The 18,760-nt window shown below is 47.9% G+C and overlaps 1 protein-coding gene across 1 annotated transcript in view; it reads left to right on the top strand.

Moving 5' to 3' along the window:
- Positions 1–18,760, top strand: part of KIF6 (kinesin family member 6) — a 396,116-nt gene that overhangs the window by 282,196 nt on the left and 95,160 nt on the right. The window contains exon 14 of the mRNA XM_065913300.1: positions 18,581–18,689. Within this exon, the coding sequence (XP_065769372.1) occupies positions 18,581–18,689 (109 nt within the window). The remainder of the gene's footprint in view (positions 1–18,580; positions 18,690–18,760) is intronic.

Below are 18,760 nucleotides of genomic sequence, written 5' to 3'. Positions count from 1 at the left end.
TCATTTTTTCAAAACACACACGAATCCACTCTCTGGGCCCATTTCCCTTTATTGTGGTCCTGGGAAGTGTTCATCATACCCAAGGCATCACAGAAGAAAAATTGTCTTTTCAGATCAGTTACTACTCTTACAACTGACAGAACTAATCATTTGAAATGATCATTTCAAATGTTTCCTCAGCCAAAGACCATTAACATAGCAGGTGTCCTTGGGAGAAGACTCTGGAACAGAAGGCCCTGGAATTCTCCTCCCACCACAGACTTATCTCTAGATCACATTTATCCACTGTGATTGCTGTGTCTGTAGGTCCATCTGTCTAAGTCACCAGGTTTGGGCAACTCAGAGGCATCTCTCATCATGGACTCTTCAACAATATGGTGGGTTAAATCGACCCAAAGAAAGATATTTCTTCCTTGACCTCAATTCCAGTAGGTCCAAGTGAGCTGGAATGGAGCAGGGGAGAATGTCCAGGAATCACAGTGCTATAGGAATTATATGCTGCTGGCTGAAAGAGTTGCTTTTGCATCTGTTCTGAAACAAATTTTCCCAATCGTTGGCTCTCTGTGCCATTTTTACTATTTATTTTGTTGCTTGGCTCACACTGGGCCTGAGCTTGACTTGGGTCCATACGTCTGGAAAGCATAGTGCAGCTTGCTCTCCTTCCACGCATCCTGCTCTTTTAATAAAACGGTTCCTTTTTTTAATATACAGAATGACTGATCCCAGCATTTGGTAACAGGGAAAACACTGATAACTTGCTTAAAATGAGTCACTTTTGCACCAGACTGGGAGCCCCATGACTCATAATTACAAGTTCAAAGATTAGCTGTTTGAAACAAGAGGAAGCCCAGCCAGGGGGGCTTTCAGCCCGCTCACCCTTTGCATTTTTTTTTTTTTTTTTTTGTCTCCAAAAAGCAGATTACTGCCCAAGGCAACCTAGGGCTCATTAGTGGACCCAGTGGAGTGAAAGGCTGCTTCCTGGGCCCTGGCAGAGGGGACAGTCTTTCTCCCCAGCCACTGGACTGCAAACAGTTAACCAGATCCAAGAGCATCTGCCAGGAAACATTTTCCACTGCAGATGAATGCCAACCCAAGAAGCTTTCAGGCAAATCAAATTGCGATTCTTCTTCATCAGGCTACTTGACTTTTAGCACCCTTTCCCTCCCCCGCCTCTTCCTGCCTTTGCAGCAGATGGCAGCAGTCAGGGCCCCGTGCCCTTGGCATTGTTTTCCGCAATCCTGTTCTGCTTCTGGCTTAAAGAAAAGACAGGATGGAAGGGAAAAAAAAGTGAGGGAAGAAGTCAGACAAGAGCTACTACTGCAAGTGCGGAGAGAAGCTGTTCACGTGCTGCTGCCACGTGTAGAGATAAGGCGAAGAGAGCAGAAGAGAAACACAAATGGGAACCATGAGGCCAGCAGGAGCTGGAGCCGATCCGTGGCCTCCCTTGGGTGCCTCCGGAGCCAGGACATCCCTGGAGTTTGGGAGAGGCGAGGATGGTATTGGTGGGCAGGTCTTGCCTGTTTCTCAACCCAGACAAATGTGCAAGACCCAAGCAGGGTCCGCCTGGTCCCCACCTTACAAAAAGCCTCCAGTTGGATCAGAAAAGTATGATGGAGGAGAGACTATAGCAGGACCTCTGGCAGTGGAGGGACTTGGAGCAGAAGGGGAAGCACTGCTGGAGAGACCCAAAGGAAGTATACGATTTGAGTTGCTTTCCAAATTAGGTGGATCATTTTAGATAAGGAGAGCATTTATGTCTGAGGCTACAATAGAGGCCTTTGATAACTTTACTTATCATCGGCCATCAGCCAAGGCCTTTGAAGCTCCTTCCTTGGAGTTTTTCTATCAACATTAGCAGATATGTTTGACAAAATGTTTCATTTTTAAATTGTGGCATCATTACTTTACAATGTTTTGTTAGTTTCTGCTGTACAGCAACAGGAATCAGTTATAAGTATTCATACATCCCCTTCCTCTTTGATCTCCCCTCCCACCACCTCCCATCCCATCCCTCTAGGTCATCACAGAGCTCCAGGCTGAGTTCCCCGTGTTAAACTGCAGGTTCTTGCTAGCTATCTATTTTACACATGGCAGTAAACATATGTCAATCCTAACCTCCCAATTAATCCACTTCTCTCCCCCTACCCCCGTTCTTCATGTCTGTTCTCTATGTCTGCATCTCTATTATTACTACAGATCTCAGATCTCAAAAAGATACAACCCAAATGCTGGTGCATCGGCAAATAGTCCAATTCTCGGGGCTGAGGTTTAAGCCCTCTCCACTCTAAGTGCTTTAGACCACTGCCCCTTCCTTCTCTCGATGTCCCAGAACCTTTCCCACACAATTATACAAGTCGAGGGAGAGAAACAAGCATTTATCAGAAACCTTCTGTGAACAAGTCACAGCATCATGTTCTTTCCAAATTTCAAGCCCACTTAATCCCCCAAACAAGCCTATGAGCCAGGAGACATCGCTCGTCCCATTTTATGATTGAGAAACCAAGGACACCGCCTATTTGCAGACTCACAAAGGAAAAAAAGGCTTTCTTTGTAGTGTCTTCTTGAAGGTCACGAGCCACGGGGCACCACTACGTGACCAGTCATTTAAGACCTTCCCTTTCTCAGCCTCTGACTGTCGGTCAGGTCTTCTTGAGAGGTTGAGTTCCTCTCCTTCAGATCACCTGATTCGTGCCAGACACAGTCAGTGTTCGTGCCGTACCTTCCAGAGCCCTCTTTCAATCATGCTTTCATCAGCTGGAGTGCCCCACGCACATTCAGCAACCTGATCTTTCACTTTTCACAGACTCACGTTTGCTCCCTGACCTCATTCTCCTGGGACACAGACCCTTAACATCCCTTCCCTGTGGCTGCTTGGCAGCCCTGCTGCCTCTGTCACACACACACACACACACACACACACACACACACACTGTACATAAACAGGTGCAATTATTTCTACTTCCCACAAGAAAACTAAGGAACAGAGGAATTAAGTCACTTGCTCATTAAGATCATGCCCTAGCAGGGTGCCTTTCTACAGCTGGGGTTTCTTCCAGGCACTGCTGAGAACTGAAAACTGGCTTCCTAGAAAGCACAAACTTTAATTCAGAAACCCCATCTAAGAATCTAGCCTACAGAAATAATCCAAAATGTCTTTGTGCAAATACCGTGTTCTCAGAGAGACACTCCTCCAGTGCGCCTAAGGAAAATTGCCTCACCCCCCCCCCCCCACTCATCGCCCTCTGTCCCCTTACTTTGCATCATCTCTCTTCACAGAGCTGATTAGCAGTATGGATTAATTTGATCCTCCTGGCCCTTCACCCTAAGGAGGATGTATGCTCTCCAAGGAAGTGTGCCTTTGTTAACCAGCTCTCAGTAACTGGGGTATAGTGGGCACTCAGTAAATGCTGGTTATGTTAATTAAGTAATAATTTAATGTGGAATAAAATTTATACACCAAGATGCTCGCTGCAGCATTTACAGAGCATATATCTAAAATAATGTATAAGTCCAACCTTAGGGAATGGGCTATAATGAAGAAATATTAGACAGCTGTAAAAGGTAGTAATATTCATGAAGAATTTAATGACTTAGAAAAAAAGGATTGTGAGATAATTTTAAGTGAAATAAACAGGCTACAAAATTGTATATACATTATCATCTTAACCATGTAGTAAAGCAAAGTATAGGAAAAACTGAGGTGGAGGAATGGGAAGTGATTTTTTTTTTCCTTCTTATTTGTACCATTTTTTATTTCCTAAATTTGGGGCAATGGGCAAGTTATATCTTGATAATAAGGAAAATAAAGTAATACCTTTTACAGATTCTTACCTAATTAGGCAAAGATATGGGCTTTAAATCTTTAAGACTTGCCTTCTGCATCAGTTGTATTCCTCTCTGAATCCCTATAGGATAATGCATCTGTGAAAGAAAAATTCTTCAGAAACTTCCCGGAATGGCATAATACAAATGGCTCATAATGGTAAATTTACTTCTCCTTGTTGAGGGTGTATGCATGCCAGGCATAGATGTTAACTTGGATAACCCGACAGCATCCTGAAATGACGCTGGGTAGCCCGAAAGATGGGGCTTCCCTGGTGACTCAGACGGTAAAGAATCTGCCTGCAATGCAGGAGACCTGGGTTCGATCCCTGGGTTGAGAAGATCCCCTGGAGGAGGGCATGCCAACCCACTCCTGCATTCTTGCCTGAGGAGTCCACATGGACAGAGGAGACTGGTGGGGTCCCAAAGAGTTGGACACGACTGAGCGACCACGCACAGCCCCAAAGATTCTCATTGCTCGGTCTTGAAAATGAAAGGTCTTGGACTTCCCTGGTGGTCCAGTGGTTTAAAATCTACCTGCCAATGCAGGAGACATAGGTTTGATCCCTGGTCCCGGAAGATCCCACATGCTTCGGGGCAACTAAACCCATGCATCACAGCTACTGAGCCCGCAAGCCACAGCTAAAGAGAAGCCCCGGCTCACCCCAACTAGAGAAAGCCCACATGCCCCAGCAGAGACCCAATGCAGCCAAAACTAAATAAATAATTAAAAAGAAAAGGAACTTCTTGCCAGGAGAAGGAATGGGAGCTGTTCTCAAAGGCCCCCTCACCACTTCATGTGGAATGCAGGTTAGCTCCCTTTAGAAATAAATTAGTTCTGGGTTCAATATTCAGAAAATAAAAACAAAACAAACACCACACAAGTGAAAACTCAGTGAGAGAGAGAGAGCAGCAGGGTGAGGTGATGGGAGTGCCCAGGAGATGGGTTAACAAAGACCTGTGCAAGTCTGCCCGGGCAAGTCCCCGAGAAAGAAGAGTCATTTTAAAATTCTGATTGTGGTGCAGAGAGGAGGGACCGCAAACCCCGGAGTCTTCATAAGGGGCAGGTTGGGCTTGATGTGGAAGGCAGGAGAAGCGCATACATCTGGTGCCGGTTAGGGGACCTCTTTCCAGTAGAACTTGTGACCCCTCTCTTCTTCCTCCAGTGACTCCTCCCCTCCCTCCTCTCTCCCTGGATTCCTTCCTTCCTTCCCACCTTCTTCCCTTCCTTTCTTCCTTTTTTTTTTTTTTTTCCTTCCTTCCCGACACCAGAGAAGGAGCAGTGAAAAAAGAACTATACCTACATGGAGTTTTCACCTCACATAATACATACATGTAGTTTCAGATGGTGACAAATGGTAAGGAGGTTATAAAATAAGATTAGGGTAGGAAACAATTGGGGTGGGTTGAGGACCAAAGGAGATGGGTGACATGTGAGCTAAAAACCGAATAGGGAGTTGATAGTCGTCAGGATTCAGGGAAAGAACATTCCAGACAAAAGAAACAAGCAGCACATGTACGGACACAGAGGCAGGAAATTTGAGGAGCTGAAAGATCGGTGAGCCAAGGAGACACGAGCAAAGGGGGTGTGAGTGGAAGACTGGTGGGGAAGACATGTAGGCAGAGACTAGATAATGGGAGGCCTGCCAGGCTGAGGAGTTTGGGATTTGTAGGGCTTCCCTGATAGCTCAGTTGGTAAAGAATCTGCCTGCAATGCGGGAGATCCTGATTCGATTCCTGGGTCGGGAAGATCTGCTGGAGAAGAGAAAGGCTACCACTCCAGTATTCTGGCCTGGAGAATTCCATGGACAGTCTATGGGGTCGCAAAGAGTTGGACACGACTGAATGACTTTCACTTTTACTTTCTTGGGGACCATGAGAAGCCACCAGAAAATTTAAAGCAGAGAAGTGACGTGATTGTATTCTTGGGAAATCACTCGGGTTGTTGTGGGGAGCAGAAAGATTATAGGAGAGCAAAATGAAAGCTTCCCAAAGCCATTTAGAGACAGTCCAGGTGAGCAGAGGAGGTGCCTTATGGTGGGAGAAACAAGAGACCAGGAGGAGCAAAGAGATGTAAAGCATATTCATAAAGGATTGCTGACCGAACCTGCAGGTAGAGCTGAAATGAAAACTGAGCAATCACGGAAGAGTCCTAGGTTTTTTTGTTTGTTTGTTAGAGCAAGTGGTGCCATTGACTGATACGGAAATAATTAGGGGAAACAGCTTGAGGTGGAGTTTGGAATGGCGTATGAAACTTGGGGTTCTGCTTGGGGCATGTCAGGTCTGAGAAGTCAATTAGAGATTCAAGTAGATTTCAAGCGGTCTGTTACAAGTCCCAGCCTGGCCCTCAGTGGAGACGACAGAGCTAAAGATAGATCTCTGGGAGCCCTTGGTGTATAATGCATACTAAAACTGTGAGACTGAATGAAATTATATGTTGAGAGATAGGAGCACCCGGAGCTGAGTCCTGCTACACTGCAGCATCTAGAGGCTAGAAGAAGCCAGCCTGACCGTTTAAACCACTCTCTCTCCCTATCTTGCTAGACTATAATTTGCAGCCACCTTAAAAATTCTGCTCGTGTGTTAAAGTAGTTCCCGCGCTCTAAACAGCTCGCTGCGAGGAGGTTCTTAGATGACTCATTATTACTTATGATGATGATAATAATAACTCATTTTTTACACTTTCACTTTTTATAGGGTGTTCCATATTTATTCATTCACTCTGTCAGAGACTTAAATGATTCAGAGCTGCCGTATTCGGCTTTCTTTATTTTTATTGTAAAATATATACACAGAAAACTGCATTGGAGATATAGATACAGTTTAACAAATAGTGCTTTTAAGAAAAACAAGTTAGCCAGAGATATTATCTCATCCTTGCTCACTCATTCAGTCAACAGACCTTGCTTGGAGCACCTACTGTGTTCTCGGCCCTGAGCTTGGAGCTGGGGCTACAAACGCAGAAGGCAAATCCACTTGCCTTTTGGAGCTAGTGGCCTGAGGGGTGGGGGTGATGGGCAGGTGAAATCACCACGAAAATATGTCATTACAAAAAGTATTCTGTAGGGTTTTTTTTTTACATTTATTTGTATTTATTTGGTTGTGCCCTGTCTTAGTTGGGGCAGGCAGTATCTTTCATCTTCGTTGCAACATGTAGACTCTAGTTTCTGACCAGGGTTTGAACCCCAGGCCCCCCTGCATTGAGAATGTGGAGTCTTACTTAGTTACTGGAGTACCAGGGAAGTCCCAGGTATTCGGTAGCCTTAAAAGGGGTCCATGCACCAAGTGCAGCCTCCTCTCATTAACCCTTCACAGTGATATTAAGAGACAGGAGTCCTTTTAGCTTCACTTGATAGAGGAGGACGCTGAGACTTGGAGCAGTGTAAATGGCAGAGACCCCAGGTCCCGCAGCTGAAGAGAAGCCAACACTCGGATCCGCGGCTTCTCACTCCAAATCCTATGGCCTTTTCCCAGCCCCTGGGTGGGAGGATCACCGAGGGTACACGCTAAAGCATAACGCTCTCCCTCAGCCATTAGCAGAGGGGGAGAGCTGCCTGAGGAGGCTGTGGAAAACCCCACGGGCCTCTGCCCGGGGCTGCCCTGAGCAAGCAGGGAACCAGTGAGGAGTGTGGCGTCCACCCCTAGAGGTCACTTGGGCCCCAAGTCCCGCCACAGCCAGAGGAAACCCACACACCAAGTTCCCCCCCGTGAGGCTCTGTGCCAGGCCAAGCTCCTTTCTTCCCTCTCCTCCTCTTCGTTCCTCTGACACCTTCCCCAGAAGGCGCATTCCTCCAAGAGCCCCTCTGCAGTCTGACCACGGCCCCCCGGCCCCCCGCAAACACCCACAGCCCGTGCGCCGCGTCACCATCCGCCCTCCGTCTCCGCGCTCTGGTGCTTCGTCGCGTGAGCTCTGACCTCCCCGCGGCCCCACAGTGCTTTGCGTCCCGAGGCCAAGGGCAGCGGCTCCTCCATTTGCCTGTAACCAGCCAGGGGAGAGAGGGCTGTCAATAGAGTAGACACTCGGTACTTGTTCACAGATGGCCCGCTTCACCGACTGACTCGCCGCCTAAGTGAACAAACAGATGTTCCATGTAAACAATGAGATGCTTTCCAGAGACGCGTCAGTTAGGATGTGGAGAAGTCAAAGGGGAAATGACGGCCTCCTGGAGCCTTTTCACCTCTTTTTCCCAACCGCTGCTGATTTGGGGTGGGGAGGATAGTCTCTGAGGAGTCCACACGGAGACCCGGGAGCCTGCCCCTTCTCTTTCCTGGAGCATCCTCCCCGGCTTCAGTCCAGCAGAACCGTCTTCAGTCCACAAAGCCTTTCATGGTGGAGACCCTTCTGCGCACAAGCTCCGTGAAGATGAGGGAAAGATACCTACTTAGCTGGTCCCGCCACAGCAGGCTAACTCACACAGTCCTCATGGCAGAAGGACAAGGCTTCACTGCAGGTCAGCCAACCCGCCCTTCACCTCTGATCTCTACCCCACCCCGCAGGCCCCAGGTGAAGGGACTCCTCCCAGCCACCGGGGCCTTCTGTTCCCCCTTGGCAAAGATCTCCAGCTTTTCTGAGCGGCCACCGTGCTTTCCATGGTTCTCAGTCCACATTCCAGCCCTCCCCAATCTGCCTCTTTCTTGTTGCCACCCCTGACTCCATCAGTCTGACCACGGTGGTTTGCTGGTGCTTATGAGATTAATTCTGCTTGGCTAATGATTTCCATCTCGCAATGCTATATGCACAGGGAAGTGTTTGGAATCAGACAAACCTGGGATGGAGTTATGGCTTTATCATTTTACTAACTGTTGTCTTGGAGTCACTTTTTAATCTCCTTCAATCTCAGTTATCTTACCTGTAAAGTGGGCCCCACACTCCCTAGTTGACAGAATTAAATGAGACGACATATATAATGCATGTAGTACAGAGTTCTCAACCAGCACTAGCTCCCCACCACCACCAGTAGAGTTATTGTGAAGATTAGTCGAATTAATATTTGTGAGCTATGAAACAATGCCTGTCACACAGAAGACACACACACAAAATAATTTTCCCTCTATTTTCCCCCAAGGAATGAGCACATATCTAAATTCCATTTTGCCTTATATTTGTTTCCAAGTCAGGGAAACAGAATTTTATCTAAACTTACATGCATTTCAGGGAAAGAGCATTTTGCTACTAGGCTAAAATGTGATTCTTTAATTATCTTTTTAAAATGTATCAAAATAAATTTGAGACTAGAGTAGAGTTCATTCCTAATTTAGGCATACATAGATAATGTGCCTTGTTTTCAGACATCAGGACATGTAAACTCTGCTTTAACCACTGCTGACCCCAGAGCACAGGCTGACATGAGAACCAAACTCATCGAGGTGGGGTCCAGGCAACAGAACCCTGCTCGCCATGGCCTTTAAAAGTGATGAAGACACATCACTCTGGCAATTCAGTATTTTTCAGGTTTCTCAGAACTTGGAGCCTCTCTCTAAACTGAAGAGAAATGCTACCTTTCTGTTCAGTGGTCCTCTCAGTCAACTGCCCTTTAACCAACAAAGGGCTGGAGCACATGTCCTTCCTCCTAGGGTTGGTCCAAATATTGGGCGTGGAATGAGACACTGAGGCCCTTTGGGGGCTGTCACTTCTGTGGACTGAAATGGATGGAAAAGACCCCATAGGTCCAGGTCAGTCTGGCAGCGAAGCCACAGGATGCTGTCTTATTTCATGGAAACATCACTGGCCTCCAGATTCCTGAGTGAACTCCAAAACGCAGAAATGCCAACATGACCCAGGCTGCTCTCCAAACTCCAGGCCCACGTCTGCCCACAGGTCTCTCTAAGCAGCCCACACAGGCACTTTGTCCTGAATAAAAACACTCACAAAATTAAAAAAACCACAGAGATCCTGGGTTAGGAAAATGACAGTTTTCGGCAGATGATCTTCGGGACCACTGTCTGGAGGTTTTGTGTTACTGCTGGAGATGGGCAGCTCAGACAGCTACCCTTCCTTCAGGGGCTCCAGGACCATCCACTGGGCTGGCACACAGCGCCTTCTCTCACCTGCTGAGGCCCGCGTCCAGGACACAGCTGCACCAGGAGGGTGGACCAGCCCCGGTTACCAAGACAAAAAGGAAACACAGCCCGCATCACATGCTGCCCCTTCATCCCGTCCAGCTCACATGGTCTGTGCTGCCTGGCCCTGGTAGGGCTGCTGGTGGGATGTGTGACTTCTGGCACCAGAAGTCAGGAGCCCTTTTGGTTTATTTAGATGTGGTGCCACCATTGGGTGGGTCTCCTAAGGTTTCAGTGGCTTTCTTTCCACTTCGAATCTTCCCTTCACTCCACTCCCTGCCAAGCCCGCTCCAAGCCACCCCTAAGAATCTACTAATTAAAGTTCTCCTTTGACATCTTTCATGTGGCAATTTAGGAAACTCCAGGGCAAGTCCTCATCCGAGGACGCTAGCCCAGGTGGTATCGTCCGGTTTGAATGTTAAGGTTTTTGACCCCAAAACCTCTGGGGGCATCCACCCACTCCAGAAACTGTCAATCAGAAAGGGGAAAGTAGGTTAAGCAAGTGTCCTTGGTCACCCTCCAAAAGATCTACTCTTTGGGCTTCACATCTGCAGCCACTTGGGTCGTGGCTAAGTGGTTTTGTCTTCCCCTCCTCCTCTTGATTCCATACCCTGCTCTGCCTGCCCAGCAACCCCTCAAATTGTAGATGAGCTGCTCCTGGCCCTCAAAGTAAACAGAGCCACGGCACGGCTTCCTGTGGTGACCTCCATCGCCCTGGCGGTGGGGAGACACGAACAGAGGGCTCCTCGATGTCTCCTCCCAGACCACCGCTCTCAGGGATGCAGGGCTCGATGCTGCTCCCTGGCAAGAATTACTTTCCTGCCAATCCCTAAGGTGATGGAAGAAGGCGACTATTTTCTCCTAAAAGCACAGGAATGGTGAAAGCATTAGCAGTTGTCGTTTAATTGGGTAGTAACGTGAGGGCCCTATCCCAGCAAGAGCTGTTACGCCAGGGGTAACTGACTAGGAAGAGCTTCTGTGCCGCAGGTAGTTGACTTCTAGGCCTGAAGAGCCCTACTGAGAACTCTAGGGCCACAGTTAGTTCTCCAGCAAAGGGCACTGTGATTGCTTAGCACCGTCTTCCATGGGTGTGAGGAAGGAAAGTGGGAACACAGGGGCTACATTCGTGTCATCTCTGTCTTTCATGTAACTGCAGGAACCCTTCTCCTTCCTAGATGGCAGCATCCGCCCCACACTTGGGGCAAGACTGTGAAAACAGTATCTCAGATGTCCTGTCCAGGTTTTCCGGGAGGTGGTCCATTCTTAATCACCTCCTGATCTCATGAGTTCATGTAGTCTAGCATCAAAGGAACCTTTGCTGTCCATGCTTGAAGTCGCTGATGTGTCCTTCACCCGAGTTTCTGGCTGAAGCCATCACTTCCTCTGTATGGCCCTAGGGACATCCTTGTTCCAAGCACCATCCCCAAGAGTGCTGGACCATGGACTTTTCCCTAGGTCCTCCTATCCCAAAGGTCCTCCTGACCTTTATGTTTCATGCTGCTGCTGCTACCTTGATAGATTAGTCCCTCCTTTCATCTCAATTCTTCATTCCTTTCCCTCCCATCGGTCTATTCATGCTAACTTCTCCACACACTAGAGGGTGGGATTCTCTTCTGATCATCTGTGTAAGGATATTTTTGTATGGGCTTTCCAGGTGTTGGCAGCGGTAAAGAATCCGCCTGCCAATGCAAGAGTCTCAGGAGACTCTGGTTCAATCCCTGGGTCAGGAAGATCCCCTGGAGGAGGAAATGGCAATCCACTCCAGTATTCTTGCCTGAAAATTCCATGGACAGGGGAGCCTGGTGGGGTTACAGTCCATGGAGTCGCAAAAGAGTCAGACACGACTGGGCACACAGCATGCATGCACACACATTTTTGTTTATTTCACCTAAGTCAACACTTAGCGAGAAATTTCAGTGCATGTGGACCTTCGATACCAAAGAAACCACTTTCCCTACCTATTGCTTCTCATTCACATGTGCTCCTCCATGGTCTACGTACTGTAGGTGTTCATCATAGCACTGCATCAAAGCCATTCCCTTACCTTCAGCTTAGAATGCTTCTGCGCCAAGCCACAGAGGGTGTGGTTATCCAGCTCATCCAGCTTCCTCCCTGCCTACGCCCACCTGTCCCCTCCGGGCTCTGCATCTTCTCCCGTGTCTAGTCCCCAGCGGTGGGCTCAAACCCCCTCCCCTTGGAATCCACCCCACTTTCCTCCTTCCCTGTTGATCTTCTTTTCTCCTCTTCCTTCTTCAGTCAGAAAGAAGTGAGGCACCACACGAATACATGTCTTTCCCAAGGAAAACATATTTCTGGCTCAAACTAACAAATCATTTTTCAGCATGAAGAACACAACACTCCATCATTTTTCTCCTGTCAATTTTTAAGCAATAGCTGAGGCAGTAGTAGGTTGTTTGGGGGCAGCCAGGAAAATGAGCTCTGGCCCACAGGCCCCAGACTAAAGGAAATCAGACAGCAGGCCCAATGGCAGCAGCATAAACTCTCCATTTCCGATGTTTTTTTTTCTTTCCATTTGGTTTCCATGGGACCCTGGGTTGGGGGCAGGGAGAGCTTCCAAAAATACTGATTTGCATTCTGTAGAAAAATAAGGAACAAAATTTCAGGCTGGCAAGAAAAAGAAGCATTCAGAAATGTGTAGGAGACCAGTACCTACGAACTTTTCAGAAACCCAACTCCAAGGCTAATTTTGAGGACACCTCATTGACTGCCATCTCTACCTCAGTGCTCTTTAATAAGTATCAAAATCCAGAAGAGGTTGCACCTTCAGGACTTGGAAATATTTTCCATCCAACTCACAACCCAGAGTTGCAATGTCCTATTTCGGGGGCTGAGATTGAGAAACGCCTGTCCTTTTGGGTTTGGGGGGAATTTTGTTTCTTGCTTTGTTTTGTTTGAAATTTTATACTACCCCGTGATGTTTTGTTTGCTCTCCTTTAGGTTTTAAGCAGTTCTGTGATTCAGCAAGCCAGCAGGCTTCCCTGAGTCATTTATATTTTCTGGGACTCCACACTGGGACCTCTGGTTGAAATCCACTAAAAGGAAACAAGACTAAGAGTTCTAAAGGGGCATGGCAAGTCAGAACTCCTGAGGGCCGAAACTGACAAACCTCTGAGTCTGACAGACTAAACAAAGTTGGGAAGAAGTCACAGTGTACCATCCCTTTTAAGCTCAGATCTCCCTCCAGCCCCACACCGATTCTGGCACCAGCCCGAGACACCATCTTGTATCTCCTCTTTGTAAAACCTGTTAGCTACTTGTCAACAAATGATGGAGTTTTTCTTGGCTAACCCTAAAATACATACCTGCAAGAGTATTTGCATTTTTAACAAAAGCTTCTTGGAGATGGAATTCATCTCTAAGGGTAAGATACACTGGGGAGAAGATGGTGTTGAATTTCTAGAATCACACCATGCAGGCTTCCCAGGTGGCTCAGTGGTAAAGGATCCACCTGCCAATGTGAAATCATACCATTTAGAGGATGGAGTGGATGGACCCACCCCCCTAGCCTGATGGTGGAGGGAGCAACAGCAGTGGGTGCTTGCTTCTCCTGCATCACATCACAGCGTGCTGTTCCAAAAGGAACAATGTAAAGCATCTAAAACATTCATTCATTCTTTCAAAAGATATTTGGGGACTTCCCTGGCAGTCTTGCAGTTTAGACCTCGCCTTCCAATGCAGAGGGTATATGTTCCATCCCTGGTTGAGGAGCTAATATCCTGCATGCCTCTCAGTCAAAAAAAAAAAAAAAAATAGGAGCAAAAAATTGTGACAAATTCAACTTTTAAAATGATCCACATCAAAGAAAAAATCTTTAAAAAAAAAAAAAAAAACAAGTTATTTGATTGAGTTCCACTGATGTGCCAGGTACTATCCAGGTGCTAGTAATACTGCAACAAACCAAACTGACAAAAATCCCCTCCCTCCTGGAGCTCACAACTCTGGAAATACCAATAGAACATATTTGTTAATATGAAGCAAACTATGCAAAGAGTAAACAGAACTTGTGGTTCTGTTTCTTCAATGATACTGTAAAAAAGGAATTCAGAATTTTAGATAAGATGGGCACTAATAAGAGTATCATCTACAAGCTCCTAGGTAAATCTATTGCTACCAGGTCACTTAGAGCCCAGCACCTGCCTTCTCTATCCAGCACACTTTTCCCTGGAAAAACTGACCTAAGAGTAAATCTACCTTCCTATATATACCTACCTTACCCCCTTTATAACCATTTCTTTGAGTGAGCCTCAGTTTCCTCCTCTGTAAAATAAAATTATGACCAGGGATCACACAGAAGTTTAACTGGGATCATCTTTAAGAAAGCACTTGGTACCGTGATTAGCATTGGATATGCAAAAAATTAATTCCTACCAGGTGGCACTAACACAGATATTAATCCAGTTGCCCTTTTTTAAAAAAACTTTTTTGGAGTATAGTTGTGTTAGTTACTGTGGTACTGCAAAGTGAATCAGTCGTGTGTGTCCATATGTCCCACTGTTTTGGATTTCCTTCCCATTTAGGTCCGCCACAGAGAACTCTGTGCTATACAGTAAGATCTCACTAGCTGTCTATTTTATATATCGCTCACTCACTCAGTCACTTCAGTCATGTCCTACTCTTTACAACCCTATGGACTCTAGCCCACCAGGCTCCTCTGTCCATGGGATTCTCCAGGCAAGAATACTGGAGTGGGTTGCCATGCCCTCCTCCAGGGGATCTTCCTGACCCAGGGATTGAACCTGAGTCTTCTTCATCTCCTGCATTGCAGGGCAATTCTTTACTGCTGAGCCACCGGGGAAGCCTCATTTTATACACAGTAGCATATTTATGTCAATCCCAATCTCCCAATTCATCCCACTCTGCTTTCCCCCCTTGGTGTCCATACATTTGTTCTCTGCGTCTGTGTCTCTATTTCTGCTTTGCAAATAGGTTCATCTGTACCATTTTCCTAGATTCTACATATATGCATTAATATTCATATACAATACTTATTTTCTCTTTCTGACTTCCTTTAGTCTGTATCACAGTCTGTAAAACATACAGATGGCCAAGAGGTAGGTGAAAAGATGCTCAACTTCACTAATTATTAGGGAAGTGCAAATCAAAACTACAGTGAGGTGTCACCTCGTACCAATCAGAATGACCATCATCAAGAAACCTACAAATAATAAATGCTGGAGAGAGTGTAGAGAAAAGTGAACCCTCTTACACTGTTGATAGGAATGTAAATTGATGCAGCTACTGTAGAGAACAGTATGGAGGTTCTAGTTGCTCTTTTAATCCACAATTCTCCTGCCCCTTCCTTCCCCGGGATCTCTTCCACTTCCCCACCTGACAAGTGCTTCTCCATCTTCAGGACTCTGCGCTCCCCCTAACAGACCTGGTCCGCCCTCCCTCCCTCTGTGTTTCCCAGACCTAAGCCTGCCTTATAGCAAGCAGCGATTTCTTTTGTAATTATTTGTTCACCTTTCTCCCTTACTGAACTTTGAACTCTTTAAGGGCAAGGATCGATAGCTCTAATCTTCTTGTTCCAGCTTATCTCTCTGTCACATCCCTAGCACAGCACCTAAGATGAATAAATACTTGTTGAGAGAATAAATAAATCGTTAGCAAGGTGAGAAACTCCTGCTCTTTTCAGCGCTGAGGGGGGAGAGGTCACCAGACCATAAAGAGCTGTTTTCTAAACCCTGAGAGGGAAGGGAGGTGGGGCTATATCTTCTGTAAATAAAAAAGATGCTTTTTTATTTTATCTTAACTTTGTGGCTGACCCCAAACTGGAGTGAGAGTTGGTCTATCAGCACAGTCCAAAAGGCTCTGAGCCAGCAGAGGTGGACAAGAGGAGGCATGAAATGGATCCAGGATCACTCACTGCAGCTCACGCCCCTCTCTGCGGACCCAGCCTCACCCTCCAGGTGAAGCCGTGAAGCCCCCAGAGGCTTCAGGCCTGGCCTTGCCTCTTGGCCTTTGGTCCACGGGCATCCTCACCACCTCACCTTGACCTCCCGGAGCCATCAGCCCTCACTCGTGCCCATTCACCCGAGGTCATCACCATCAGAGAACTCCAGTCCCAGAATCTTCCTCCACTGTAGCTGGAGGAAAATCAGTCCCCCACGTTCCTGACAATAAGCCACGGTACTGCAGGACCCCAAGTGCCTTTTAAACCACCGAAAGTGTCAAATACTTCCAGCGGAACTATCCCATAATGTGTACTTAACTAAATTTCTAGTCTCTGAAAACTGATGATTGTGTATATGTCATGGCACCAGCCCCAAATTTTCTTAACACAACCTTCCAAATTCTCTGCAAAATGCTCCCAAACTCCCCTCTGGGCTTATCGCCTCTGTGTGTCCCCTGTCCCTCCTGCTCCCTCCTGCCAGGACCCCTCCATCCCTCAGGGAATCCGCTGATTATAAATTCTTCTAGGACCTACGACCATATCAGTGTCGCGGGCTCTGAGAAGCCTCACTGTGGTCTTTGTACCCAGCAGTCACCTTGGGCTCTTGGCTCCAAAAGAGCACAGAGCCTGGGAGAGAAAAGGCCATGAGCCCTTCTCCTCTACAGCTTTTTGGACAACCCTCCACCCTGACCCCACCTCCTCTGCCTCTGGCTGGTGAAGGCCCTCTCTTCACCTCTTGGGTGGGAGGCAATCTAGGGGTCCCACAGGCAGATGGGTTCTAAGTGTGGTCTTGGTGGAGTTTTCCTCTCACCAACCCGATTGCAGTTCAGTTGCTCAGTCATGTCAGGCTCTTCATGACCCCATGGGCTGCAGCACACCAGGCTTCCCTGCCCTCCACCATCTCCCCGAGCTTGCTCAAACTCTTGTCATTGAATCAGCGATGCCATCCAACCATCTCATCCTCTGTCGTCCCCCTTCTCCTCCTGCCTTTAGTCTTGCCCAGCATCAGGGTCTTTTCCAACGAGCAGTCCAGAGAGATTCAGTCCTCTCCCCTCTGTGGTTAAAACAATTCCTACAGATGATAAATCATAAAAGTAAGGCAGTAAAAGGGCATACACTGTCAGAGTCGGGCATGGACTAGGGTCCATGGAAAGTGAAAAAGTGGAAGAGGTGGAAAGTGTGGAAGGAATCCTTTGGCTCTTGGCGGGCTCTGTTGGGCCAAAGCACCCTCCGGCTAATGTCCCTCACGCAACAGGGCTCATCTTTCCGAGCATGGCTCAGACCCACCCGACTCGGGTGTGTGCAGGGCAGACATGGAGACAGGACTGAGACGAGCCCATTTGCTTCTGATTGGAAAAGGGTGGGGTGTCTTGTGCCTCACCATTCAGACATTCTCCGCTGTGCTATTTTTATCAACAGTAATCATTAAATTGGTGTCAGATGGGCTGGTCCAGTGCCTCACCCCAGGGCTGGGTGATGGAACACCATGGGTTTTTTCTAAGCTAAAGGAGATGTGGCATGTGGTCCATATGAATACACCTCTCCCATACCCCAAGCGAGCCCCTCTAGCCCGGGACCCGGTTCCCATGGCAATGAGAGCAAGGTTCTGCATCCCTCCTGGTTCATGCCTGACCTGATTCATTTAACAGACATATGTTGTATACCTTCTAAATGCCAGACATTGAACAAGACACCGGGGACTCACGAAACATATTATCTCTTCCTCCTGAGAGACGTGCGTTGCACGAGAAAGGCCTGTCACGTGGGGTGACAGTGTCTGCTGGGCTGTGCAGGTCACAGACGCGCTGCTAGAAACAGCAGAGGGAGGATTTGTTTAGTCTGGGGCTCACGGCAAGCTCCACGGAGGTGGCGGCACGCAGCCAGGGCTTCAAAGATAGAGTTAAGTGGATGAAAATACACCAAAGGGAACCACGGGCAGAAAGCGACTCCACAGATTCATCCAAAACCCAGCTGTGCAAGCAGCCCTCACCATGGGGCCCCACACCTGCCCGGAGCCTCACCCTGAGAGGCTGCGAGGAAGAGGCCTCAGGGCAGGAATGCCCTCGCTCACTCCCAGGGTCCTGGCTGTTCTGACTCTGTTTCCAGAGTCTGGCCCCACCGAGCAGGGCCCAGCCACCCCACTCAGCTGGTAGTGACTCCAGGGACCCAGGAGATTGAAGTTATCTGTGAACGAGGAACTTCCACCGCCGTCCACCCGTGGGTCTTGTGATTGAGAACCTCACTCTGGAGTGAGAACTGGGGTCCCTCGCTAGACCCAGGAAACAAGAATGGGTTCTTCCATGGAGGCTCAGGGCAGAATTTTCTCGATTCTAAGTCTTTCAGTTGGGACCATACTTCTTTTAAGTAAATGCCTGAAAATTCAGGGTGAAATTTAACAGAAAACCCAAATGGGGCAGAACGGGAGAATGGGGAGAAACGTGGCCCCGAATGATGGCCAAAAGTGCTTTGGCAGATGTCCCCAGCCATCCAAGGCTTGGGGCTCTGGTTTTCATTTCCTCTGACCAGACATTCCAGACTCCGCCCCGCAAGAGTCACGAGGAGGCCCCGGCTCAGGCCCTGCAGGTCACAGCGGATTCCCTGGAAGGGCCTCCTCCTTGGGTGGCAGTGGCCAGCTGGAAGGGCCTGGGGCCACCTCCTGGTCAGGAGCCTCTCTGCTGTGGGCCTCCAGAGCCAGGCTTGACTCTGAGGTCTGACTAAAGTGACAACGGAATTAATGGGACCGCCATGCCGTCACTGAGGCCATTTCCCTGTGTCTCCAAACAGGGATGAGAGAGGAAATGTCGTTAGGACGCCAGGAGGCTTTTGAGATTTTCAAGAGGGACCATGCTGACAGCGTTACCATCGAAGACAACAAACAGATTCTGAAGCAGAGGTAAGGCCACCGCGGAGAGCAGCTGGTCCTCCAAGGCTTCGCTGGGCCAGCCTCCAGAAAACTTGCTGCTC

The sequence above is a fragment of the Muntiacus reevesi genome, chromosome 20 (genome assembly GCF_963930625.1).
Source record: "Muntiacus reevesi chromosome 20, mMunRee1.1, whole genome shotgun sequence".
Taxonomy (NCBI): domain Eukaryota; kingdom Metazoa; phylum Chordata; class Mammalia; order Artiodactyla; family Cervidae; genus Muntiacus; species Muntiacus reevesi.
The sequence above is the reverse complement of the archived record's forward strand: the minus strand, read 5'-3'. Positions and strand labels throughout refer to the sequence as shown.